The sequence below is a fragment of the Synchiropus splendidus genome, chromosome 14, assembly GCF_027744825.2.
Source record: "Synchiropus splendidus isolate RoL2022-P1 chromosome 14, RoL_Sspl_1.0, whole genome shotgun sequence".
NCBI classification, from domain to species: Eukaryota; Metazoa; Chordata; class Actinopteri; order Syngnathiformes; family Callionymidae; genus Synchiropus; species Synchiropus splendidus.
Window position 1 is genome coordinate 2,530,575 of NC_071347.1, and position 27,001 is coordinate 2,557,575.

At 42.0% G+C, this 27,001-nt stretch overlaps 1 protein-coding gene across 1 annotated transcript in view; it reads left to right on the top strand.

The window, feature by feature from the left end:
- cspg4 (chondroitin sulfate proteoglycan 4) overlaps nt 1–27,001 on the top strand; it is a 66,354-nt gene that overhangs the window by 28,819 nt on the left and 10,534 nt on the right. The window contains exons 2-6 of the mRNA XM_053886619.1: nt 8,360–8,523; nt 8,815–12,363; nt 14,182–14,370; nt 14,435–14,710; nt 18,594–18,770. Coding sequence (XP_053742594.1) covers nt 8,360–8,523; nt 8,815–12,363; nt 14,182–14,370; nt 14,435–14,710; nt 18,594–18,770 — 4,355 coding nt within the window. The remainder of the gene's footprint in view (nt 1–8,359; nt 8,524–8,814; nt 12,364–14,181; nt 14,371–14,434; nt 14,711–18,593; nt 18,771–27,001) is intronic.

Genomic DNA, 27,001 nt, shown 5'->3' on the forward strand with positions numbered 1-27,001 from the left:
GATAATTTTTCAGATCACCAACTAATATAGAAAGCAGAAACATCAAATATATTCCAAAAACATGTTTGTCCATTAGAGGGGCGGTTCTACATGGGGGGCAGCAGGGGACAGCGATTTGATGGATTTGATGGCACTGCAACCCAATAGCTTCAGTCTTCATCTCGGCTCCTGTCACTGACACACTGACACACATGCCGCCTCAAGTAGGTGGCAATGCTGAATGTAATTCCTCTGTTGTACAGCCTCTCAGGGAAAACACTTTTTCAGCCAATCTGCAAACAAAGTGGGTCTAGCAAAAAAAAAAACATATTCCCCAGGTTCACATGCGCTGCCCCTGAGATTGCATTGCGCCCTCCCACTATTTGAGAAAGGTTGGTATAAACAATCATTTGTCTGTATTTCTCCCTCACTTCATAAGCATCATAAAAAACGTGTGTGGAAACTTTAAATGGGTCCTACAGAGGCCTACAGTTCCTACCAGCCAGCGCAGGTCAGTCGTCTGATGTCATGGTGGGATTATTTTAACAAGACCCACCCTCTATGACCTAAATGGCAGTGGCTTCCGAAGCAACACTTGGCTGACAGAGTGCCGCTTTGTAGACGCTGGTCATAAAATAAGCAGAGCAATAAGTCAAGACAATGCCTCTGTTCATAGTTGTGTTTGTGTACTCCATGATGTGAATTTTTTTCTTTTTTTTTTTGAGCGGCAACATTGGGCAAGACTGAAAACTTGGGGAATTGTACACCGCTTTCAAACAGTAGTTCTTTGTCCTTGATATTTTGCAAGATTTAACGGTGGATGGAAATGTTTTCTCTTTAAGAATTCATGACTGCCGAGACTCTCTTTAATCATTTCTGCCCACTGTTCAGTGGAAAGCAAGAACAGTGTTTTTAGTCTTAACATTTGGACCTCGTTCTAGATGTAAATTTGGAGCTGTTGTTTACAATCCAGTTTGTGGGGAAATAGGGAAAGTGGGAGTAAGGGGCAGAAATTAAAAGAACTGTTCTTCACTCTGCTCCTTTTCAGTCTCTGTGAAATGTGAAGAGATACTGACTGAATAGTATGCAATGTAACAATAAAGGAACCACGTTATAGAAATGGGCATAGAAATGTCATGTTTTATTATTTGCAATGTGTTAGAGAAGATGGAAATAAACATTCCTTCTCCAAGACCACTTTTGTGAACCCTGTCTGGTCCAAAGACAACATTTTATTGCCCTCACAACTCGCAGCGGGGCAGAGGTTATTCAGTTAGTTCAATACGTTCATTTGTTAACTGAATCACTTGTAAACTAGTCATTTTTTCGGTGAAATTTCCAGGATATTGTTTGGGAATGGCCTAACTGAGAAAGTTCAGTTTTGGTGACAATCTGTAGTTTCATCTGGATTCATGAATGTTTTTAAGGTTTTGTGACTTGCACCACTTTAGTGTTCCTTGGAAACACACCCACTTGTGAGGCCATTTTGTCCTGTTCTCTAGACCAATAAGGTTTACTTGTAGTATTCATAGTTGAAGTTGTTGGCATTCTTTATTTTGTTTTCACCAAATTTCCAGAACACAGTGACACACATCACAACATGGACAAGAGGACAGTATGAGATGGAGGGAATGTTATTGGACCTTCAGTGCTCATAATAATCCATTCAGTTGCAGTGTAAATTCTTCAGCTCAAGTCATTGTAATGAATGCACAGGAACCAATCAGTTACGTGTCTGTATATCACATATATAGATGATCATTTTAAGAATCTGAAAATAGCCCTTTTCATGTACAGAGATCACAGCTGAAGACAGCTGCCCACTCGTTTTTGTGCTGTATTTACACCACACTGTTAATCTTCTTTTACACGGAAGGTCATAATTTTTCTGTGCTATCACCGTCCCTTGTCTGTGGTAAAACCGCTACTTTAATAAACAAAAAGCTGAGGATCTTAATCATTGCCCGGGAGGAGGAAACCTGCTGTGGCCTGTTTTTTCATCCATTCTATCCTTTCTCTCAGCCCAGCATCAGCAGCCCTCACGTGGGATCACGAGGATCTGAAAAGGGGTTAAAATGATGTTGGGTTTGCTCTCACGCTGACACCGTCTGGCTTCAGGAATGGCTCCATGTAGCCAGTAAAAATGTGTCCCCGGTGATTTCTGAAAAGTTGTGAAAAGAAGAGGGTCTCTTTAAAGTAGCACAGTCAAGAGAGTTATTGCTCTTGCTGCTGTTTAACTGTGCTGGCGTGAGGGCTATTATTCTCTATAGACCTCCGTTGAACAAGCAGCAGTGTCTGTAAACATGATCTTTATTTCAAGGACAGCATGTTTCAGGAAAGCAGTGGCTATAAAAAAGGGGGGAAAATGTTTCTCACACTCACAATGTACCAATTAAGCAACTGTATCAAAAATCATTGTGACAAAGGTTCTTAATACCCTTTACGTCACAACGCTTATTTATTGATTTGAACATACAGCAGTACCTCGGTTCTCGACCGCAATCTGTTCCAGACGTCCGTTCGAGAAGCGATTTGTTCGAATTTGAATCGATTTTTCCCATTATAATTAATGGAAAAAGAAAGAATGCGTTCCAAGCCTTAAAATAGGCTTTTGTAGGAGTGAATGTAGAGTGTCTGCTGCAGGTGCGCTGTTCCTCTATGTGTGTGGCCACTGCATGTGGGAGGGGTTGCTGAGTGAGTGACGTCTCTCCAGAAGTGAAGAGGTGCCTGGTGCGTGTCCAGCTCTGAATGTGCGCTTCTGTGCAGTTTGGCTGTGACAAAGTCATAAAATAAAATTAATTAAATTAAATTAAATATAGCTTTCCATATGTATTCATCATATTTGGCACATCTGGTCACATCACTTTAATAGTCTTAGTGGCAAACTAAAATGTAATTCCACTAATATATCTAACATGTTTGTTAATTTCAACCACATGGGGCACAAACGTTGTCAGGCAAATAATATGTCAGGCTTTTAAGGATTAACTTGCTTTGGATCTCCTGTCAATGCATGTTTGACTAATGAAAATTCTCATTCAATGAGGAAAAAAGTTTTAGCATTAATAAACTGAGACAGATTTGTAGCAACTGGGTGGTACATTTGGCTGACTAGACTTGACCGGCCACTTCTTACCTACCATGTCATGTTGCAGTTTCCAGACTGACCAATACTCCACAAAGCAATATAGTAAGACACGTTTTGACAGAGTGAGAGACATGACTTGCATTACACAGTGTTATAGAATTAAAGCAAATGAGATGCTGTTAAGCTGTTAAGCTCCAGAATCCGTATTTATTTTATCACATGATAAACGTCTGGGGGCGAAGCACGATGTAAACCAAGCTGCGATCAAGAATCTCATTCATTTTGGCAGTACATACAAAGCGTGTGTTCAGCAACCATGAAGTTATTTTACTGCACCAATAATTCAATAATGATGATGAGAAGTTTCAGACTGTATAAAACGTGTTTACAGATTGCTACAGAGGAATTAATTTCAATCAAACAACACACTCACCAAAGATGCTGGCTATCTGTGGCATACAACCTTTTCTCAGGGTGATGCAAGTTAGTTGGCTTCAGGCCGAGCTGGCAGGAGCCATGCCAGATGTATGCAGGCTTCTTCAAGCACTGTAGTGAAAACGTCCTACTGACATCTATGGAACTTGGCTCTCGACAATGAGATTTTTCCAAAAGGTAATCAGGTAACACATTTGAACCGGGTGCTCAAAAAAACAGCATTGACCAACGCTGTAACCATGAATATTTCAAGAAGCATGCAGCTGCTGCTGTAGCACTAGTGAAGATTTGTGCCCTCTTATAAGTTCCACTGGTGTCTTGTCTTTATCTTTATATTTATCTCTGTGCTTTAATGCTTACAACAAAAGGAACAAATGATCAATATCCATCCACATAATCTTACCATTTGAACGCTGTTTGAATGATCCAGTTGCTGTTGCTATGAGTTGCTTCTGTGTGTACTGAATAACACCACGTCCTTTGTGTATTTATAGGCAGAAGTCATGATGCTTCCTCGTACTGCCAAAGGAAAAAAATGACCAACACAAGTCGTAATTTTAGTCAAGGAGAACTGTGGTTAAACCAAGAAGGTCTGTTGTTTGTATTTAGAGGTGTATTGTCATGGTGACTATTGGCAACGTGGCAAGTGTCCCACTAGAGGTTAAGGGAACGTACTGCAATGTGTGATTGTAATGTCACTGTAGTTAAATGATAGAGCAATTAAATTAAATTAAATTAAATTTAATTTAATTTAATTTAATTTAATTAAATTAAATTAAATTAAATTAAATTAAATTAAATTAAATGATTGCCACTGTTTCGTGTTTGTCCTGCAACATAGACTGTGGATTACGCTTTGACCCATTGAGTGACCCCCCTGGATTTGTAGATGATGCAGAATGAATACTTTATAGAAAAGTAACGTGAACGCAATACTTCACAATGAAAGCATGAGAAAGCTTACATGAAATGAATGAGTCCACATGTTGTCACCATTATCCCATGGACCAGAATTAATTCTACGCTGTGTTTTATCAACTTAAACTGTCCACATACAAAGGGGAATCATAACACGGCCTGTGAATGAAAACGAATATCACCGAACTCAAACAAACAAATGAGCAAACACCTGTAGAACCAAGCCATCCTCCAATGGCGTAAAATAACGACGTTAGGAAAGTGGACTATTGCGTACTCTAACAAAAGGCAGCCTTCTGCGATAAATCGCCTCCTTAGTGGCTAAAACGCACAACCGTTTGTTGGGCTTTAAATAGCAATCTGGCATTTTTTTACACATACAATGAATGAAGCACCATCCCATGGCTAACCCTAATGCCTAACTATGTCTTTTTTCCATGTGTCATGCTGCCAATGCATCAACATGCAACGCTGAAGGCTGCCTTTTCTGTCAGCATAGGACGCAAAAGCCAACTTTCCCAATGTCAATATATGACGCCCTGAGAGTGAGGATGTGTTGGAACCTGGTAGAACCGATCATTTCACATTGTCGGCGCATATATTAGAAGGGTTGTTGTGTACAAAGTTGATGGGGCACCACATTCCAAAGACTCAATAGGATCCAACATCTTTTGCCACTCGAGACAGCATTTACAAAAAGGCATTTTCCACACACTGCAAATGTGCTTTTCCTATATGAGACTCATTCTACTCAGAGCTTGACTGAGCTCAGCAGGAGAACTAATGAATTCCAGGTCCGGGTAGGACATCACAGAAGGAGAGTCTTTGTGTGTGCATCATTAGAAAATGTGCTCACTTTCCTCCAGCAATGCAACAAGCTGAATTAGAACCAGAAAATCCCCAGGCAGAATTGTCTTGGCATGGTTCTCTTCCTGGGCTTCTTGTACCCCGTGCTCAGTGAACACTCCAACAGCTCTGATTTAAGAGGCGCAGAGCTTACTAAGATTTTCTTTGTTAATGCAATTGTCTGACAGAACATAAAGCCACCCTTCCTTGTTACAGACCAAAGCCTGCTGTGCAATTGAATAGCTTCTTCATTTGGTTGATGTCAGAGATTCATCTTACAAGCTCAGTTTGTCAACAGATCCAGTCCATCAGGTGATGGTTCTCCAACCTTTGAAAGTCATTTTTTGGGGGAATATACATTCTGTTTTAGGATTTTATACATTTACACCTATACACTCGGCTTAAAATAAAAATTGATAAAGTAATCTCTCATGTCCCTCACCCTTCAGCTTGTCTCAGCTTCATTTGCACATGAAACTTTAAAGGTTTTCATAAAGTCCCAACGTTTAGATGTCCACAACAAAAACACAGACAAAAATATTTCCACCAATGGAATGCAACAGTGACACGGAAACCCAATGTACTCCTCAAAATCGGTCCATCTTGTTTGTTCATCATGAAACTTACAGGAAATTTCTAGCATTCAGACGAGTTGGTTTGGACTTTTGATTATTATGGTTAAACAATCCTCCCCTTTAGAAGAACTGTCTAGTTCCCTGCAGAGATGTGTTGCTCCCTAAGATACCAGCATGGTCACACAGCCTGTGAAGCATGTGAAAATACAGCAGGGCCTCGAAGAAAGCATGCGTCAGAGTTGCACAAGAAACTGTTTTTTCTTATATTTTTCTCTGAGCTCTGATTTGCTATAGGCCTAAAAATTACCTTGGGTTTCATTTAAGTGGTTGTTCAAAGATTTTAGAGCAGAGGGCACCATGTACTGGTCTATAAAAACAAGAACACTGTTTTATGAAGTGTCATCTGCCCATCAGTAGCAGCGGCATTAAGATTGCAGACTCTTTCCCCTGGGGTTGGTGTGATCCATGAAGTCTTTCATCCCTGCTGTTTTCCACCTGTCTGGTTTTCCACCTGAATCCTGTGAGCTTTTGCTGGTGAAGAGCTTCCTCAATATTTGTAGTACGAATCTGACCGTTTCCAGGGCTTGTTTGTGTTTTCTCTCACAGCTCAGAAACTGATCACATCTAACAGAAGAAGAAATGTCTTGATTTGGGATGCCTGAAAAAAATGACGACATGTCCAATATTGAAAAACAAATTGCTGATAATATAAAACAGTCTGGTTGGATAACAAAATTAAATTTTTTTAACCACGGTTTCTGTGTTTACGGACAGTCTATCGGAGGAGCTTTTCAGCAACCTGAATGCAGTTTGCTTCTGACTGGTGACTGTCAGTTGGACCACCATGGTGATGTGTGCTAAGCCCGTGCTAAACAGTATGCATACAGACACGGGCAGTTTTAGGAATGGTTTAACCAGGCAGATGCTCGGTGATTACCCATGCGTCGGTGATCTAAACCGCGACTCAGTGCTTTAGATATTCTACATCCATCATTCTTGTAATATCAACAAAACAAAGTCTCCTGAATATTTAATTATATTCAGAAATTTGCATGTTCAATCCATAATTCTACCGAAAAAAGTGTGTTGATGATGATGACAGTTCCATGTCGGGGATGAAGCATCTCACTTGCACATTGCTCATTTCGGGGTTTGTGTTGATACTTCCAACTATGTTTTTGTTTGTTTTGTTTGTTTGTTTTGTTTCTGTTTAGCTTTATAATATTAACATTTATTTCAACTTGTTCTTGAGTTGTTGTAGCAAATAGAATTTGGTGACTCCAGACTCCAGAGGGAGGAAACCATCTCTTACTGTAGTAAAGGTTGCTGACCACTGATATAGATTATATACCGTCATATTTCGTATGTGTCAGTTTTTAGTAGCACAGCTCAAGGAAAGTCCCAAAACCGAGGCAGATTCAAGGTAGTTGTCCTCAGTTTTACTATGTCTAATGACCCTGGCGCAGATTGGAGTAAAGCATTAATCTAATATCAGGCAGCACTGAGCACTGACTCCAGTCCTTGTTTATGACTGTTCAGTGCAAAATGTAAACTGATGGAGCTCATTGATTTTCCAGACTCAGGCACCATTTACTGATCCATTCTCTCCTAATCTATTCTTATTGTTGTAAATGTTTATTATTCTTGTAATGATTATAGTTGTTCTTGTTATTCAATATGTTGAATTCAGAATACAGCTGCAGCTGTGGTTCAGTCTGGCACATGAAATTCTAGAAAGTGAAAGCTACTTAGTAAAATAATAAAACAGTAAATCTCCATTTAGAGCACATTGTGACTGAACTCAAGAACTTGGATTTTAGAGGGACCAATGAGAGGAGCCACAATTAAAAAAAAAAAAAAAAAAATAGTTAAACTGAAACCAGTCACCAGAGGCCAGTCTTCTCTGTTGTCAGGACACACATGGAGAGATCTGCCTCCAATGCAGCATGGCCTCAACAAGTCACATCTTTGGAGGCAGAGCAGTTTAATTTCAGAGCATGTGCATTGGAAAGTAGTTGACTTCCTCCATGGCCTACATTTCGCTGATAGCCTGTGAGAGCGGGGTCCAAGGCAAGTGGCTGCATTTGCATATCATTGGAAATGAAACACCTCGAGCCTAGAAAATCCTCAGACTCCCTGTATGCCAAGGACCCCTCAGAGGGGTGATGACTGGTGTATTTCAGAGAAAATCCTCTTGAGGCCAAAGGAGCTTGTCTTAAGGTGGAAGCAGTTCAGAGACAGTTGATAATTCTGCAACATGAGACCTAACTTGTGATTTTACATAACATCACAGAGCAGTTGCAACACAAGCTCTCAGCATCATGTTTAATGGAATACTGCCATGTATGCATCATTCAGTCAAGGATAAATCTTCTCAGTACTATTTAACAGTACTATGATGTACTATCTCAGTACTACCTTCAGAGCATCATAGTACTCTTAAAAAGTGTTGGTTTCTTCATCTACATGAGTCTCTTCCGTCCTGGTATATGCCGTAAGATCCTATCTGTCTTCACAGAATCGTACTTCGGGGACAGTTACTGCAGTTTACAAGCCTTCCAAGATGTCTCCACGTTCCATGTGTCGATGCAAATCAAGACAAGTCGGAGAAGCGGTCTTCTGCTCCTGGCCGCGGGAATGGAAGACTATCTTTTTGTTGAGGTTGTAAATGGAAAGATACAGGTGAGCAAATTACCATTTTTTTTATTCATGACTTACATGATCAGTTTTTCTATTTGTGAGCGTGCATCAGCACCCACTTTTGTTAATTATACAGTAAGTGTCCCTTACGTTATCTCACGATGGTTTACTTATTTTCAAAACCAGTTTCTTGCTGTATTGATCTACTAAAAATAGGACTTGTTAATGTTAATGTTTTTGTTGAATGTGAATCAAGCGATGATTAACTGAGGGTGCTTTGGCTGTCAGACACACAAATTAATTGAAAAGCAAATGCTTTCGACCTTTCCCCAGGTCCGGATGAACTCGGGGGCCGGTGAAGTGACTCTGTCTTCATCTCAAGGAGTACAGCTGAACAACCTCTTGGAACACAAAGTCACACTTACACTGGACAAAGACAAGCTAACCATGACAATTGACGACCTCTTCTCCACATACATCCCGATCGACAACAGTGGGGAGGAGCTCAACATTGACCTCGGTATTTGGCTTGGAGGAACTGGAGAACTGGATGTCCCCTACCTGAGCAATGCCATTCCACCGTTTCGCGGCTGCATGACTGACGTCAAATTTGAATCCCATGGGTTTGATATTTTAGGCACTGTTTTCAAACAGTGCACGGACACCAAGGAGATGTGCAGCAGTGAGTTTGAGGTGGGAGACGGTGAAGCAACCAGTTTCAGCACGCCTGATTCTTTCGTCTCTTTTCCCACGTGGAGTGGAGCCAGTGGGGCACCGCAGGTTTTGGAATTTCTAATGAAGACCACAATTGAGGATGCGCTACTTGTTTTTCACCCAGGTCGAGAATCCGACTTCGTTGCCATTGGCATTGTGAAAGGCTTCCTCAAAGGTGTGCTGGATTATGGAACAGGCATGGAGGTGCTGGACAACACTCAAGTGCAGCTGGATGATGATCAGTGGCATCGGGTTAAAGTTATGATCAGTCGAGAATCTTTCGAACTCAATGTAGACAGTCAGTCAAGCTCGCTTCCTCTAGACGCCTCTGAAAGACTTGACTTGGTTGGCAGCCTCTATTTGGGAGGCGTTCAAGGGAAGATGAAGGATGTCTTTCGGGAGAGTGGTTCTTTGAATCGAGTGGAGGATGAAATTACATCAGAGTCATTCATTGGATGTTTGGGGGAAATTAAGGTCAACCAGAAGGACAGAAGCCTGCAAGATGCACTGGTAACCAAAGACGTTCATGTTAAATGCGAAGGAGAGGATTATGACTATTCAAGCTACTACGACATTGACACAACTACACCTTCTCCAACTGTTAGCATTCCATATGTTGATCCGGCAATCAATATGCAGCATTGCAGCCCAACAGATGACATGCCAGAGGTTTTTAGAAATGTAACAAAACTTCTTGATATCAGCCCGTTGCTTGTGACTGAAGGAGGGGAGACCCTTTTCGACATAAAAAATCTTAGGCCAACATTTGATCTGGGTGGAGTCGGCATGCGCCAGTCTCAGATTATCTTTTCCCTTAAGAATGATCCCTGGTATGGAGTGGTTGATATGAACATAAACACAAGGCGCACACAAAAGTTTACCCTTCTAGATGTAGTCAGCCATAAAATTAAGTATATGCACGATGGCAATGAAAGACATGCAGATCAAATTCATTTAGAGGTTGTTGCCCAGAGTGATAGCTACCTCCCGGAATGTTTAAAAACCCCTCATGATTACATTCTACCAGTTGAAATCGTCCCCGTCAATGATATACCGCAACTTAGCGGAGAAGAAATCACCATCACAGAAAAAGGCCGCACCCGACTGAGCCCAACTCTTATCAGGATTGTTGATTCAGACACGCGCTGTGACGACCTGGTGGTGGCTGTAACATCAGCACTGCCCCAGGCAGCTGGCTTTTTAGAAAACAGTGATCAACCAGATCAAAGCATTTCTCAGTTTTCTTGCCGGGACCTTAAAGATGGAAAGATCTACTTTGTGCACCGGGGTGGGAGTGTTCCTGGAATGACCCTAGAAGTATCTGACGGACAATCCGTCAGCCACTCGGCTACTTTTAGATTGACTGTTGCACAACCCCATATGACACTGGTTACCAACGCTGGCCTTACCTTGGCCCAGGGTAGCAATGCTTCCATCGGTGTGTCCAATTTGGCTGTTCTAGCTCACCCACGCAATGGAGACATAATGTTTACCGTGACTCATCCTATTCAGTATGGAGAACTACAAGTGTATTCCAGTGACGGCACCTACAAAACGGTTACAACTTTCCATCAATCTGACGTGGATCGAAACATTCTCCGATACTTAAGTACAGACTCTACTGATCAGGAGGACATTGTTGTTGAAAGAATTCAATTCAGTGCACATCTGGGTCAGTTTTCACTGCAGAACAACACCTTCCTGGTCAAGATTATCCCAGCTGCAGTAAAAGTTGCTGTCGGGGAGCCAATAGCTCTAGAAGCTGGAGAAGTGTTGACTCTGAGTGGTAAAGAGTTACAAGCAGAAGTCAAAGGAAGGACCCCAGAACCTGAATCGTTGATTTATGTGGTTGTAAAGCCACCATCACTAGGAAGTCTCCAGATCATGGACAGAGAGTTGGGTGAGGGTGACGTTTTTACTCAGAAGGATATTGAAGATAACTCTGTCAGCTACAGGGTCAGAGTACAACAGGCTTTTGATACTGAAGATAAGTTTCAGTTCAGAGTCTCTCAAGGGGATCAGTACTCACCCTTGTACACCTATTCAATGAACATCCTCGCTGAGGCTCCTATTCTGACCAACGAAAAGCTTCTTGTTCTTCAGGGCGGTGAGCAGACATTGAACAAACACTATCTCTGGATGCAGTCTCCAAGCTCAGCAGATTTTGTGTACAGGATCACACAAGGACCCCGGTACGGTCGACTTATAAGGGACTCCCCACCCGGCCAGCCCAGATTCGAAGGAGCAATAAGGGTTTTTAGCAACGAAGATCTGAACCTTAACCGACTGATATACAAGCATGATGGGTCCAAGACGATGAGTGATGAATTCTATTTTTCGGTGTTTGACCAAAGCACAGCGGATTTGGACAACCAGGAAGCTGCAAGAGAGGTTTTCAGAATACAAATCCAGTCCAAAAATGAGCACGCACCCATACGAGTGGTGGACAGAGTCCTCAATGTGGTCCGTCGTGGTCAACGTCTCCTGACAACCGATGTCATTCAGTTCAGGGATGATGACTCTGGTTTTAACGACTCCCAGATTGTCTATGCTCATGAAGGAATCCTCTCAGGTAACATAGTGTCAGCAGTGAATCCCTCACACACCCTTTACCGTTTCACACAAGCCGACCTTCGATACAAAAAGGTCCTCTTTGTTCACCATGGAGCTGACTGGGAACGGTTTTCACTGCAAGTGTCTGATGGCTTCCACAAAACCACCGCTCTCCTGGAAATCCAAGCAAATGAGCCATACCTGAAAGTGGTGAACAACACAAACATTGTGATCGACCATGGTAGCACCAGGACATTCAACACCTCAATGTTGAGCGCAGACTCGAACATGGACATTAGGGATGAAAGTGAAATTAAGTTTGAGCTGACATCACCACCAACTGCTGGACAGATTATTGTGAGTGGCATTGAGGCCTCCTCCTTCACCCAGGAAGACCTGAGGAAAGGTGTTGTCTCATACGAGCACAACGATGGCAGTCTAAAGGCCAATGACGCCTTCAGCTTCACAGTACATGCAAGAGGACACTCCGAGGATGGTACATTCACAATTAAAATATTTAGAAAAGACTATCTGTCCATGCCAGAGGTAGTCACCAACGAGGTCATCATCTCATACGAGGGCGAACACACTGTCATCAAGCCGGATCATCTCAAGGTAAATCTTGCAACAAAACATTGAAGAAAATCGTGGTTGACAGTATTATGTATGCAATGCAACAAAATCTGACATCAGAGTTAAAACTCAGTTCGACACAACACAATCACCAACAGTGGTCCGCAACCCGCATGAAATCTTCAATCTCCATCTAGCATAAAGTCGTGACAGGTGGGACCCGACTGAAACAGCTTTAGGAGCCCTTTAAAATGGACAACAGCCAGTGGGCGCCTGATATTTAGGTTAAAATAATTTTAACTGTGCTGTCAAGCACTCATATCATTTGACTGAACCTAAGAGGAAAGCCCCCATTTAAATTACATTTTATTTGATGTGGAAAAAAAAAAAAAAAAAACATCTATCTGGATACAAATGGGGAAGGACCACAGGGTTTTAAACAGTGAAGTTGGATGTATCGTTTATTAATCTGGAAAATGAATGATGAATTACTTACAAATATAAAAAAAACATGCATTGGGCCACAATGGATTTATACCCCATGTCACCAACAGCAGCTAAGTGAGCGACATTCTTTATAATTGGTACATACTGGAAGTTATCTGGACTTAAAGTGTTACCAGCATTGAAATCAATGCATACAGTAATTACTGTGTAATTGCATGTAATTACACTTGGCATTTCTCCTCTGATACAGAAGTTGAAGATCTTATTTACATGCACTCTATAGGTGCACTGACAGGAACTACTTCCACTGATGTTACAAAGGCTTGTTACCGGTGGACCACAAAGTCATGGCTCTGAATTCGATTAACTTAAAATAGATTTTCACTTATGTCACATTCTAATTCAACAGAACCAACTTTGTAGATACGTGATCATTTCATACTGCATATTTAGGCGTGGTTCCAAAGGTGAGTTGGTGACACAACAATAAGATCAGAAATCATGTTCTTCCAAGTGTAAGGTCACCTTCAGTACATATAAAAGCATGCCTCATTTCTGCTGCAACCACACTCTAAACCTCTAAAGTCTCTCATCTACAGTGAAGCCACATCAAAGCAGTGTTAAATTATCTTCAGTCTCTCCTTCTAATCCAGTTGATGAAGTAAATAAAAGTCCATTAAGCACAGAAATCTGCTGTATGCTGGGTATCTCCCAGGCTTCCTGAGGCTGTTAGTTACTTGCACAGCGCCGTCAAATGATCAAATGAGGTTGAATCTCAGGATTTGACTATTTTATTTCAGCTCTTCACATTTTGGCCTGTTAATTGGTTCGTACGAGTGACTGAGATGAATTGTCTACATCCGACCAAAGAAGATCTATTACCTGAAGCGATGAACTGCAAGGCAGCATGACATTTTGAAATACTGAGGACTGACTACAAAACAAGAACAAGGCTCCAGAGAGCTTATTAAAACAACCTCAAAGCCGGAAGTCCAGGAATCTGCCGGTGTCAATCAATGACATGACTTTATTGCACCGCACCTTACAGTGCTGCACACGATGGAGGACCATTTGTGTCCCAATTAAGCGATCTGCGTAATTCAACCCCAGTGGGGAGTGATGGTATAGAAACAGCTTTTTGACGTTAGAATTCGGGTATTTAGAGTAGCTCTCTGCATAGAGATGATAGAGTGGTAGAGTGATAGAGTGATTGTGAAGATTTAAATGTGTCACTCAGCTGGAATGTATATGCAAAGCGCTAGCATTTATGCTCTGTGAAATACTGTAAAAATCTAATTTACAAAAATAGTGACTTGGAAAAGAATTCTGAAACATTTTATTCACATTAAAATGCACATGTCAACGATGTCAAGAGATTTTTGTCAGGAAGTAAAGATAATCTTTGGGTTCCAGGTGGTGCAGGCCGACATTCTTCCCACAGAAATGGTCTTCACCATTAAAGATCTGCCTCGCCTTGGTCATGTGGTCATGCTGACCAACAGATCGGACAATTTGGCCTCCCCGTCCCTTGACTACATACAGACCTTTACTCAGGAGGATATTGACCAGGAGCGCATTCTCTACATCTCCATGTCCATCCAGGTTCTCTGTCAACTGTCAGGTTTTTACTTTTGCACATCCATAACTCGCAATGTGTTTCCTCCAGGGGAGTGATGCTTTCACTCTGGAGGTCAGCAACGGCTTCACCACCATTAAGGACCTGCAAATGTCTGTGGACATTGTTCCCAGACTCATCCCAGTCCATGTCACAAACTTCACTGTGAAGGAAGGCCTCAGCCGGGTGATTAACGCAGACATTGTCAACATCTCACATCCATTCTACAGCGCAGAAAACATAGACTTCACCGTGGAAGTACCGCCACAGCACGGTGACCTCCGCTACCTGGATGGAGAGGAGCCCACATACATCACATGGGAAGAGGTATGCACTGACAAATGTAATATGTAAAGTGCAACTAAAAAACAATTGTAGCTTTAGCAACTTTTCTTAGTCCTTACAGTCATTGAAAAACTGTTGTGTACAGATAGGTCGTGTTTGTGGATAGATCTATATCCAACAATGATGCAGATGGTCAAATACGATCATGGATTGACTTGTGCTTTTGTGTTCATGTTGTTGTCCATGACATGCTTGTTCCATATGAGCACTGTCTGCAGTGCAGCCGGTGCATGCCAGAGATGCCTTGTGTGCTCCTCAGGCCACGGCAGACTACTGGAGGTGTGCAGAGGATCACACTTATTGCACAATGCTGGAGCATGTCTACCAATAGGGAAGCTCAGTCAACTTGAGTTAAGGCACATTTATCACGCTGTGAGACGCAATGAGCCTTTATACTTGTACACGAAAAATATGTTTTGTCTCAGTTTGAGGTTTGTAAGTTGAGTTGTACAACCAGACCCAAAAAGTGGCTGAAGTGAGTTGATGTTGGGCAAAATACAATTGTAATTTACAAAGAAGGTTAAGACTATGACTGATGATGATACATGTTGTAGCTATACATGAAAATCTGACTACTTGCATGAGGACATGCATTTTACTGGCCAGACATCATTATGGTTCACACAATATCTGCGTGAACCACATCCAGAGACATTTTTCATAGATTTAAATTCATTACTTTTAAAAAGTCAGAATAGTCGATTAATTTGCCGCTCATTCATACCATGATAACACTTCAGAGGAAATGTTAACGCTCACCATCATGTGGCAATGAAACCGTAATTCCTAAGTGAACAAAATGAATGATATAACTATAAAAAAAGATTTGTTCATTTTGGTGAGTCAGATTGACTGAGTCACCATAATAATTCTGTTTCTCTTAAGTGCTCACAGTAGATCATGTATTCGTGTACACATACATCATCAAGACATCCCAAAATCAGCTTACCGAAAATGTGGACTGGAATGACTATTTACAACGTCTGAGTGTATCAAGCACTCCAGTGAACTGCAGAAACCAAATCTGAATCCTCCATCTTCACTTTGTTTGTGGACTTATTTGCCATTGTGCCCCTTTAATATCCAAACTTCAACTAAAATCTCCCACCCACATAACTCCTGCGTTGTAAATAACCCTTTAATGCACTTCAGGCAAAAACCAAAAAAAACGACTCAACGGCTTAAACAACTGAGAACGATTTCAATTCTATCAGAAATTGATCATCTGAAATTGATGGGCCAAATCAGGCATTTGAAAATAGAGGAGGACATTTATAAAAAGCAGGATCATCATTTTTATATTTACAAAAATGGTCACCGTGCCCTATTGAGATACGACTTTTAATCTGTCATACTAGGCAGCAACTTTTCAAGGTCAACTGTCCACAAAGCTGGAGACACCCATTAATCATTAATGAGCTAGTTCCATTCCGCCTCCAGTCGTGTTTGTGCCCCTGAGCAAGACGCTTGGCTCCTAAATGCTTCTGTCGGTTTTAGGAGTACTGTCAGTGTGGGAGTGTGTGACTTACTGTAAGGCTCTTAGGGTGCTGAATAAGCACAGAGAGCACTATAGGTAAGAGCCATTTCCCATTTTTCCAAAATAGTCTTTGGATGGTGTTTGACTTTGAAAGAGGCATTTCATACAGTACATCACAGTGTTTTGATTTCACCTCAGTAGCTGAGTCACAACAGGATCATTCAGTAAACAAAGACTGGAGATGGATGGAGATGGAACTTTTATCAATCAATGTATGCTCAGACTTCCTCAGTTAACCAGTAATCGGAGAAAAGGTCTGTAATTTCATAAGGGAAATGGAAAACACTGTTGAGAATCTTTCTGAAAGGAGAAAAGGTTTATATCCTAGTGAGGGGAAAGGATTACAAAGGATAGTGAGTTGCACTCACGTCACCATTTCAGTCTTGTGAGAACTGCATAAGAAAATTGACCAAACAGTGATGAATAACTCCACAGCACCTTGTTAATCCCTTTATCATGAACAAGTTAGTGGGGCTTAAATACTTCTCACTTGATGACACTTCTATTTATTTTGAAAAACCACAAACGTTCTCAAGCTCTCCTGATAAATCACCATGTACCAGACATTGGGGGAAATGCTACACCACAGTGTAGCAGGCACAGGCCTCTTGAAATCTTTGGATCCAGAGTAGGGTGTCAAGTCATCCTCAGTGATAGGTGGCCTGCTTGTATCCGTTCAGCCATGTGTGTTTTATTAGAGGAAACAATAAGAGCTGTGTAAGCATTTCCTTTCTTTTACAGATTTACAAAATGACGTTGGTTTCCTAAATGAGTTCCACATTGTAGAACGAAAGTCAAGCGCAGGCATAATTGTTGCATCATGGAAGTCTGTCCGTGCTCCAAAACGCTGGTTCATTCATAAGTCTGCAGCTGGAAGTGTCACACACCGTCCAATGTTATTTGAAAGTCTTTGTAGCATACTTTAGTGGCCAGGGAAAAAGAAAAGAGAGGGACTTGAGTGGAATAGCAACAAGAATGTTGTTAAAGTTTACAACTCATATGGTCAACACATGTGTACAGAGGACAAGTGTGAGACTGTTAAGCTCATATTCCCTGCATGTAAAAGCCGCTGCTTTCACTGATCTGCTTGCGTTCTCAACAACATCATGATAACTCTTGACTATCTAACCAGCGTTTCAACGCAATGCTGTAAAGAGGGCACTGTGCCTCCCTCAACATTTCCTGTGGAAGATCAAATTAATTTATTGTAAACATTGTGCAACAATATAACGTCCTGGCTGAAGTTCAACTTCCCTGTAGAACAGATCTCTAACTTGTTCTATTAAAATCAACCCGTAAACCAGTCCCTCCAGCAAAGACGTTGCAAGGGATTTGTTGTTCCCAAACAAAATAGAATAGCAAGCGTAGCAGAGAGCCTATGCCACCTCTAACAAAACCAAAGTTAACAATGTTCGGCTTTCGCAACATCATGCAAAAAGTTCATCTAGAGTTTTTATATTGGACCCACAGAGCTTGCTTCATTATTGTGTTTGAAGTCCGCATTCTGTTATATCACTTTGTCGTCATGAAGAGAATTCAAATATATTAGTGACCTAATATTTTCTGCGTCACAGAATTTAAATGGTTGCACCTCATTTGTTGCATTCAATTCACAACAAATCATTGTTTGGGGGCCGCCGGCCAACTGGGGACCATTGGGGCCGTTGCATGGTTTGACTGCCTTGTTGCAACAGCTCTGGAAATCCAGAAAATGGCAATGTTGCGATCACTATTAACACAATTTCAACCAATCCCTGCGAGTTCTGCAAGGCGTGGCAATTTTGTCCAGTCCCCGCAACATCCCTGCAAATTCCACCAGTCACTTTAGTATCCGCTCACCCACCCCTCTACACGGCATGTGTGTCGCCATAATTACTACGTCCTTGTTGGGATCATGTCATGTGTGATGCTCACATTTGCCCACAAATCTATCTCCACACATTACATCCCGACCCTGTGGAAGGTCCTTATTTCCCGTCATATTGTTCCAGAACCATACATGATCGCAAAATTGGGAATTTTTGGCAGCAACAAACAAAAAAAAAGTCTGTTGTGACTGGTAGACCTTGTTTACCTTCTTCTTCACTGACAGCAAAACAACCCACAGATACATATGCACAGTACAAGGTATTCAAAAGAGTCCAAATACTGCTACAGTGGATCAAATTTAAAACTGGATTAATTCAACTGTGATGTAGCTGTCTCCAATTGAAAGTGAGGTAAATGATCATCAGGTGACTCACAAGCCCAGCAAGCCCTCTGGTCTCCCTCAAGTGGACACCAACTCAAGGTTCAATGACATTGAGATTGTGTTTTTGTCTCCCTCAGATAAAACTCGGGCACATCTACTACATGCATGACAGCACAGAGAGCGCCCAGGACACGTTCACTCTCTCTGCCACGGCTTATGAGATCCAGCGCAGCAGCTTTCCTGTCACTATCACAGTGACTGTCATCCCAGTCAATGACGAGCCTCCAAAACTGACGCGCAACACAGGACTGGAGGTATGTCTTTCGGAGGGAGTGGGAGGGAGTGGGGAATGTTGAAGGAGAGATGTTGAGAGACAGAACTTGAAAACCTCAATCATAGAATCTTTTAACGTCTGACCTGTCACATGACAAGAAAAGCTCAAATTCAAGGATGCTCATTAACAGCCTCTCAAGCAGAGCAAACTGCTTATAGCTGCTGTTTGCTCTGATGGTGAACAGAGAATGTACACAGAATCTTATGCTGTGCAACATGATGGGATTGTGAGTCAAGAGGAGACATATTAGTCAGACAGTTGTTGGTAAATAAACACTCATTTTAATGAATCATGTGAGACGTCAGGAGACTCTTACGTGGGTGATCGTATCCATGGGCCTCCGAGAAAAAGAACAGAAGTACTCTGGCACATCCCATACCCGCCCCCCAACTCCCCACATACTTGCCTGTCTTCCAGAAGGCTATGATGTGTACTTGAAATTTTCCACACTGCTTTTTGACAGCAAGTCATAGGGTGTAATGAGTGCCACAAGCATAGGATGGTTCTGACCTAGTTCTCAGAGTTCCTCAGTAACAAATGTATCATTTGGTGAATTCCAGTTCCTCCATTAATCCTCAATTCTTAAACCCCAAGATCAATCCTCAATCTAAATCCTTAACCTTAGCACTCAGATCAGGCAATGTGGGACTTAGAATTGGGACACCCCTTAAATGCCACCCCGCGTCCTCAGGCTGTGGGGGGCAGCATGGGGTCACCATGATGTAATATGGTGTTTGGACTTGTGTTGAACCGCTATCATTCACCAGCCGACCAGGCAGTGAGCCTGGCTTCAAATACATTTTTGTACTTGAAAAACCCATTTGCTTTGTCGATTGCACAGTGTTTCATTGAGTGACTGTGTTATACGCCACCACTATTCAGCTTTGGTGGCTCTTCACATTTGAAGTGATGTTGCTTTTTTGCTATTTGGCCGAATATATTCAGTCATCGAAGAAAGTTTGAGGTTTAGGACTGAGGTTGGGTATTAAGGAAGGAAATGGAATTTACCCGTTGTCTGACAGTGGGTGTAAATAGTTGTCATGAAAAGGTGTATTATTGTTTCAGCTGAATGAATGAATCAACCTTCTATTTACGTTGGCATGTCACATCAGTGGTCACCAGAGCAAGTCAGTCTCCACAACCTGAACCTGTTGTTGTCATCCTCATTGGTCACACCTCTTCAAGTCCTTCTTTGTCACACCCATAAACCTCAGTTGTTGTCCTCCTCTTCTTTTCTGTACTTCCATTTTTTATCTTCTTTTCCTATAACATTCAAGACTAAGTATTAACTTTGAGAAATTGGGGTAAGTGAAATCAATGTACGGTCTGTTTCACTCAGAAGCTTTTTTAGCGTTTAATTTTTATCTCCACTTCAATTTCAGATTGAAAACATATGTAATCATCATTGCCTGATCACAAATAGCCATGTAATGCAGTGGGATATGTATTACTCTGACATGTCAGATTTATAATTTATTTATTTATTATATATTTATATTTATTTTATTTATAAATTGATGTTGGGAAAGTGGCCTTTTGCATCCTATACTGACTAAAAAGGCCGCCTTCAGTGTTGCATGTTGATGCATCGGCAGCATGAAAAAAAAAAGATATAGGTTGATCCACCTCGCACACACCCTTGCGCAGCCTGGAACACTACAGAAAGAAAAGGTTCTTTTAGCCCATTGAAACACCTTTGCATCCAACGCTGAAGGCTGCCTTTTTTGTCAGTATTGGACGCAAAAGTCAACGTCAATATATTACCCTATGGGTGTGAGGATGAGTTGAAACAAAGAGATAATATATGAACAACAAATATTGCCCACAAACTTTAACATTTTAAAAATGGAACGCTGCATTTGACAAAGGCAAAATGATGCTCATCCCTTTCACACCTTTGTGCAGAACATATTTAAATCAGTATTCTGATTCCCAAAACACTGCATCAGACAATTTCTAAACAATCTTATAAAGGTGAACATGGCAGAGGTCTGAGTCCTAGTCAAAGCAGACCTGAAAGCCCTCATCCGTGTACAACCCCTGGCAAAAACAATGGCACCAGGGATATTCACTCGTTTGTTTAATAGTGTAGAAAAATAGTAGATCATAGACATGATACAAAACTAAAGTCAATTGAAATGGAAACTTTCTGTCTTTAAGACAAAAACACTTTGCTAGTCAGTAATAGTTACTTTTTTTAGACCAATCTGAGGGAAGAAATTATTGAATCATGAAATACTGGACAAAGAAAGAACTCTTCAACACACATGTACTTTGTAAACGACTTAATGAGTGACAAACAGTGCTCTTCACCAGTCTGGCTCCATCTTTCTCTGACTGCTGATCAGCTTTGCAGGTTAGAGCCTTGTCATGGATCACTTTCTTCAAGTGCCCCCACAGATTCACTTCAATTGCATTGTCTCAGTTTTTGCTCCATGAGAATGCATTATCATCTTTTCATCCCCATCCTTTCAATTGATGGAATAAGTGTCCTAAAATATGTCAACGGAATGACAGCGTCCTCCCCACTGCCTTTCCTGGTCATGCTGCCCATGTCATCAATGACTGTGAAACCTTGCATGTTTTCCTCAGGACTAGTCATTCCATAACTCTTGTATTGTGTATGCGAGCAGTGACTTCTGTACTTCTGTGACTTCTGACTTCTGGCTCATAACATTTACCGTATTTTCCGGACTACAGAGCGCACCGGAATATTAGCCGCACCCACCAAATCTAAGAAGGAAAATGGATTTTTTTCATACATAAGCCGCACCAGTCTATAAGCCGCGGGTGCACCGTTGCTGTCTGCGCCACAGAAAATGCATGAGAATCACTTCTAGCGATCCTCTAGTACTAGTTTTGAAAACGGGGTCCAGTGTCGAGACTGACTCATAAAACAATCTTGCCAATGTTCTGAAGTCCAGTCATGAACTCCTCACATCTTATTTACATTTAAAGTGTTCAGAAAGCGCTGTTTTCACCCTCCAGTAGATTGTCTCTGTTAGCAGAGCTGCGGACACGCGGGCGAAAACAGCGCAAATTGAGCGCTTTAAAGGTAAATAAAACGCCCATGATGTCATCGGTTTGATGTGACGAAGCTCAATATTTTTGCCAGCAAAGAGCGTGCTCATTAGACTGTAAAAACTCGGGATGCTCCGAGAGACAGGGAGGGCATTCAGCTGAAGCAGCTGTCTTCAACCTCTTTTATGAAAGTTCTCACTCTGGATGGAGATTCAGGTGGTGGACCGCGAACACTGCAACTGACACACACAAGACTGCAGCGGATTCGGCCGTGGTTGATTCGTCTTAAAACGACACCTGAGAAAGGCTGCTCATCTGGTGCGGTTAAATTAATGATTATTTCTTGGGCAATATGCTTCGCGTTCTGAACGTCACGCTCAGACCGGCAAGTGACGCAAGTGACCGCTGGTTCCTGCAGTTTCACTTTCATGAGCACCAGAAAACTCTCTGTGCTCCGTCAAGTGCTGGTGTTTTAAATATCGTATTGAATTCGTGGCGTTGACGCCTTTTAACGTGCATGTGCTGCAGGATGCAAACTTGACATGACAGACTGAAAAAAGCTTCCGCATTAGACACGCCGTTGCCAAGTGAGTGGCGAGTCGCAGGGAGGAGCGGACGCATCACAAACCGCGGCCGGTGCCTCATCAGAACAGCTGCAGGCACATGTGATCGGATTTTGTGACCGGCAATAACAGGCAGTGGTCGGCATTCACAGATCACAACGAGTTCAGCCTTTCATAATCGGTGGCCGATTGATTGGAATATCCCGGTAAAAATCCATATATTAGCCGCATTGTTTAATAAGCCGCGGGGTTCAGACCGCGAGAAAAAAGTAGCGGCTTATAGTCCGGAAAATACGGTAGCTATTTCTCAATGAAAGAAAACATTGCTGACATATCCAATCATGAAGCATGATCAGCAATAAGATACTTTCTCATGAATAATGATCAGCCTTCAGAAATGTTACTCATGACAGACCAAAACCAGATTCAGATGATGTATTTCCGCCAGCCATTTTCTTAAGACCCGAGCTATTTTACTCTGTTTTCAGTCACATAAGTGGATTCTAATTCTAAGTCGTGGGGGGAACTCCGGAAGCAGCCCCCAGTAATTCACTCACTGAAACCGAATTTGTGATTCAGCTCTCCCAGTGGAGCCACGTCTCCCTGGCAACTTGTATTTTTGGAAGATGGCAGCGCACTTGTGGGATCAAGCCACAACCCAGCCACTGTAGCTTGTGTGGCGGCAGCAAAAAGTATATTTATGAAGAGTAGACCTCAGCGAACATTGAGCCAGTGCTGGTGGTGGGACTTGAATTAATTTAGTGCAGGAAGTGTGAGAGCAGTGACCTCTGCAACACATGATGGGACATAATGACCAACTTAGCCGTGATCACACTCTGTTCAAGCTCAGCATTGATTCTGCTTGGCTTTGGCGAGGACACATCTGGTCTGCATTAACAGAAACCCTGTCGGCCACCGCTCCACATGGATTTCTTTACTTTCCCCCCTCTTTGAAAGGATTATTAAATCTCGTCTCAGAAAGACGCAGTGCTTCTGTGGTCTTTGGAAGACCATTTGACTGTGATATATTTTGGACTGTAATGTGGTACCAGGAGGCTGAGGCCAGTGAGTGTAGATTGAGGCTTGTGACTAGGAAGAAAAGGACAGTGAAGGCAGAGTCCAAGGTTAAATGATGGACGTCGAGGCCGGAAGAATGTTGTTTCAAGTTCAGGGAGAAGTTAACGTCAGCTGTGGATGGTCAGGAAGAACTACCAATGGAGTGGGAAAGTACAATAAAGGTGGTGAGGAAACTGCAAAAGACAGGAACCATAATCTTCCAAATAAAATACCAAGAGGAGCAGTTGGTACACCAATGCTCTCATCCCTAGGTGTCTCCAACCTTAACATTTAAAGGAATGCTGCAATACAAACTGGTGGTGGTGAGCCATCAGGGCTTTGACCTTCTCTGATCCACTTTTCCCAACGTCGATATATCACACCAAGGGAGTGAGGATGTGTTGCTCACTGAGTAATCTTGCATTCCATTGAATCATTTTTCTCATTTTTTTAAGTTTCTGATCGTTAAAATCTTGAGCTCTGTCAGATGCCATCAGGGCCTTGACCTTCTCTGCTGGCCAAATATAACCAGAAATCAGAATCATAATTATGATGAAAGTTCCCCTTAAATATATAAAAGTATCCTTCATGTTCTCTTCATGTGATATTAACCTTTGTCCAGTGTTGTTTTTAGGTGAGAGTTTTTAGCCAATCAGAATCCAGCCAGCTTGTGTTGCCGGCCTGTATGAAACCTGCCCAGGCCAGCAGTGCTGCAACAGCTTCAAATCCAGGATACCATAATATCCAGAGAATAATACCAATCTTTTCACCCCTGAGACTTGAAAATCTATGGATTTTTGCAGGCAAACAAGCTACAGACCAATGAAATCCCTGATGTTTATTGACATCAAGGCGCTCATCGCATTGTTTTGGCACCGACAGTCACTCTGCTCTGGTTCCACCACGTCCAATAACATGCCTGGCTTAGCCCTCATGAATGCAAACATTTTGTTTTTGATTTTTTTATACATATATAATATGCTAACGATGGAAGACACAGCAGATTGCACTCTAACAGTCATGTTTTGTTGTAGCTGTCGACACAATTGGCCGTCTTGTTGCAGGCTTCCTGACATGAAATTGCGATTTTGCAGTTACACAATCTTGTTCAAGATTGTTCATTCTTTGTGGACTTATTAACACTTCCCTACGTAAAGATGTTTTCATTGTTGATGCGGGTTTTTGGATTTTGAAATGTGCCTCAACTGAGGCGATGCAATGCCCAGTAGAGCGTAAGCGTAGACTATTTCTCTGAAGTTTGAAACTCTATTTGTATTTGTAAATCCAAGAGGAAGCTTGAAGGTGAGTCCAGTCTGCCTCTAGTTTCTGAGACTTCAACCATCATGAACGTGAGAGTGTGCTCATACTCTTCGCTTCATTCCCTCTCTGCTCAGTGTGCAATGCAGCCTGGAGCCACTGCTACTCTCACATTTGAAGAAACGTCATTGCAGCCGCCAGCACAACCCCTAGTCCTCAGTTCGCGCCCTTTCATTCCTGCTGTTGAATGAAATATCAGCAACTGTGTCTGATCAAGTCAGACTGCAAGTTTGTCCTCGAGTTGCTAAACAAACTGACTGTTACATAAACACTCACTTGGCCCAGATAGACGGAGTGACGTCTGGTTCTGCAGTAGGGTAATGTGGCCATCTAGTGTTCAGAAGTTGAACTGCGATCGCCCCTTTGTGGCGACCTAATATTCAAAACGTGTCCTCAGTCGGTTGGCTGGCTGGCCGGACGCAACACTTGATGAAACTTGATGTTATCTTGCACCAAGACAGACAATTTCCCCGTGTGCTGCCATATTTCACCATTTGATCCACTTTTCCTAACGTCGATATATCACACCATGGGAGTGAGGATGCGTTGCTCAGTGAGTAATCTTGCATTCCATTAAATAATTTTCCTCATTTTTTTTTAAGTTTCTGATCGTTATAATCTAGAGCTCTGTCAGATGTCAGATGTTCCCTACATTATTGTTTTATTACTTCATATATCTATTTATGAAAAGATGACATTCAGTGTCAGGAGCAGCACATTATCATCTCAGCCATCCTGAGCAAGAAAACAAACACCATCTGTGGTCCGTCTTAATACTGCATGCAGAGGATCCATTTTTCCCAGGCTGATACTTCCCCTCAGTCGAGAGTTTGGTTCTGCTTTAAAAAACCATATCAAGTTCTTCTATGAAAAGCATTTGTTTTCATTTGTGGTGGAAATACATGCCAAAATACTCTATAAGTTATTCATGAAGTGTCGCTATTGACATCAAAATGCTCAGTACACTGCACCATTATAACGTCTGTCTATAGAATCACTCATTTAATTGAGAGTGAAGTGCCACCAGACATGCCAACAGTGTCATGATGAATGGTGCGAGCAGATCCTGGAAGACTTATGTACACACACTAAAAAAGGGCCAGCAACATTTGCATTTGGCTAAATATGGCTACAGTAAACATGTGTATTGGTGAAGCCGATTTTGATAATGAAGTAAGAAAAAATAGAGTCCTGAGTCATAGAACTGACCAGAAAGATTTCCCCAAAAGCTCAAGTTAAAAGTGCTGAAATGCCACTTCTCTCACTGTTATTGATGGGTTGATGAGGTATTATGACACAGTATTGCAGGGTTGGTGAAAATTTTCTGATGCCACTAGATGGCACTCTTGGTTTAGAATGATGTGGAGGAATGAGGCGTTCAAGTCCACACATTTTGCAGCAGACAGTGCCGTCTGTTGACCTCTGAAAATCAGGACTCTGTTTCTTGAAACCTTATCTACCAAACACCAGCAGTTATCTTACTACTTCATCATTTTTGTTGTTGTATGTTGTTGTAAGATCAGTGTTAAATGAATCAGCAAATGGTGCGTATGGCCTCAAGTACGATGAGTAAAATAGGATGGAAGGAATGGACTCCAGAAATAAAGGCTACTCTTCTAATGTTGGCAAAAAGGACTAGTAATTGATCACCGACATTGCACATGCCTGGTGATCACCACTGAGTTGAGGGATTGTGAAATAGAGAGTAAAAGAGAGGCAGATGGGGCATACATTCTTCTCTTGAGTGGCATAACCACATGACTTCCTTTCCTTCAGGATGACATTGACAGTGCCCTGAAGTCAAATTCAAGTTATAATATACTTACTTGCCACTTGGGGGAGCTGGTTAATTTCTGCTGTGTTGCGCCACCTCCCTGTGCTTGGCAGCATTGACCACACCAGTAATACTGGAGGAGCTCATCCAAGGCAATTTTTCACTTGGGCTTTATGATGTGCTGGCTGCTTTAACCCCACTGACACTACATCACACCACCTGTGCTGTATGGGTCCATATCGAGAACAGGAGCTAACTAGAAAAGCAGAAATGTTAAAAATGGTAAAATTACTCAACTGTGGCACCATACAGTAAAAGGGAGGAAATAAGAGCAGCTATGAGCTCAGTGTGGAAACAGGCCCACGTGGCAGAAAACACTGGGAGACCAAAGCGAGACTGAACAGAAAGCATGTGGCAGAACAGAACTGACTCACACATCATTAAAGATTGAAGATCAGGGAGAAAACACAAAGCAAGACC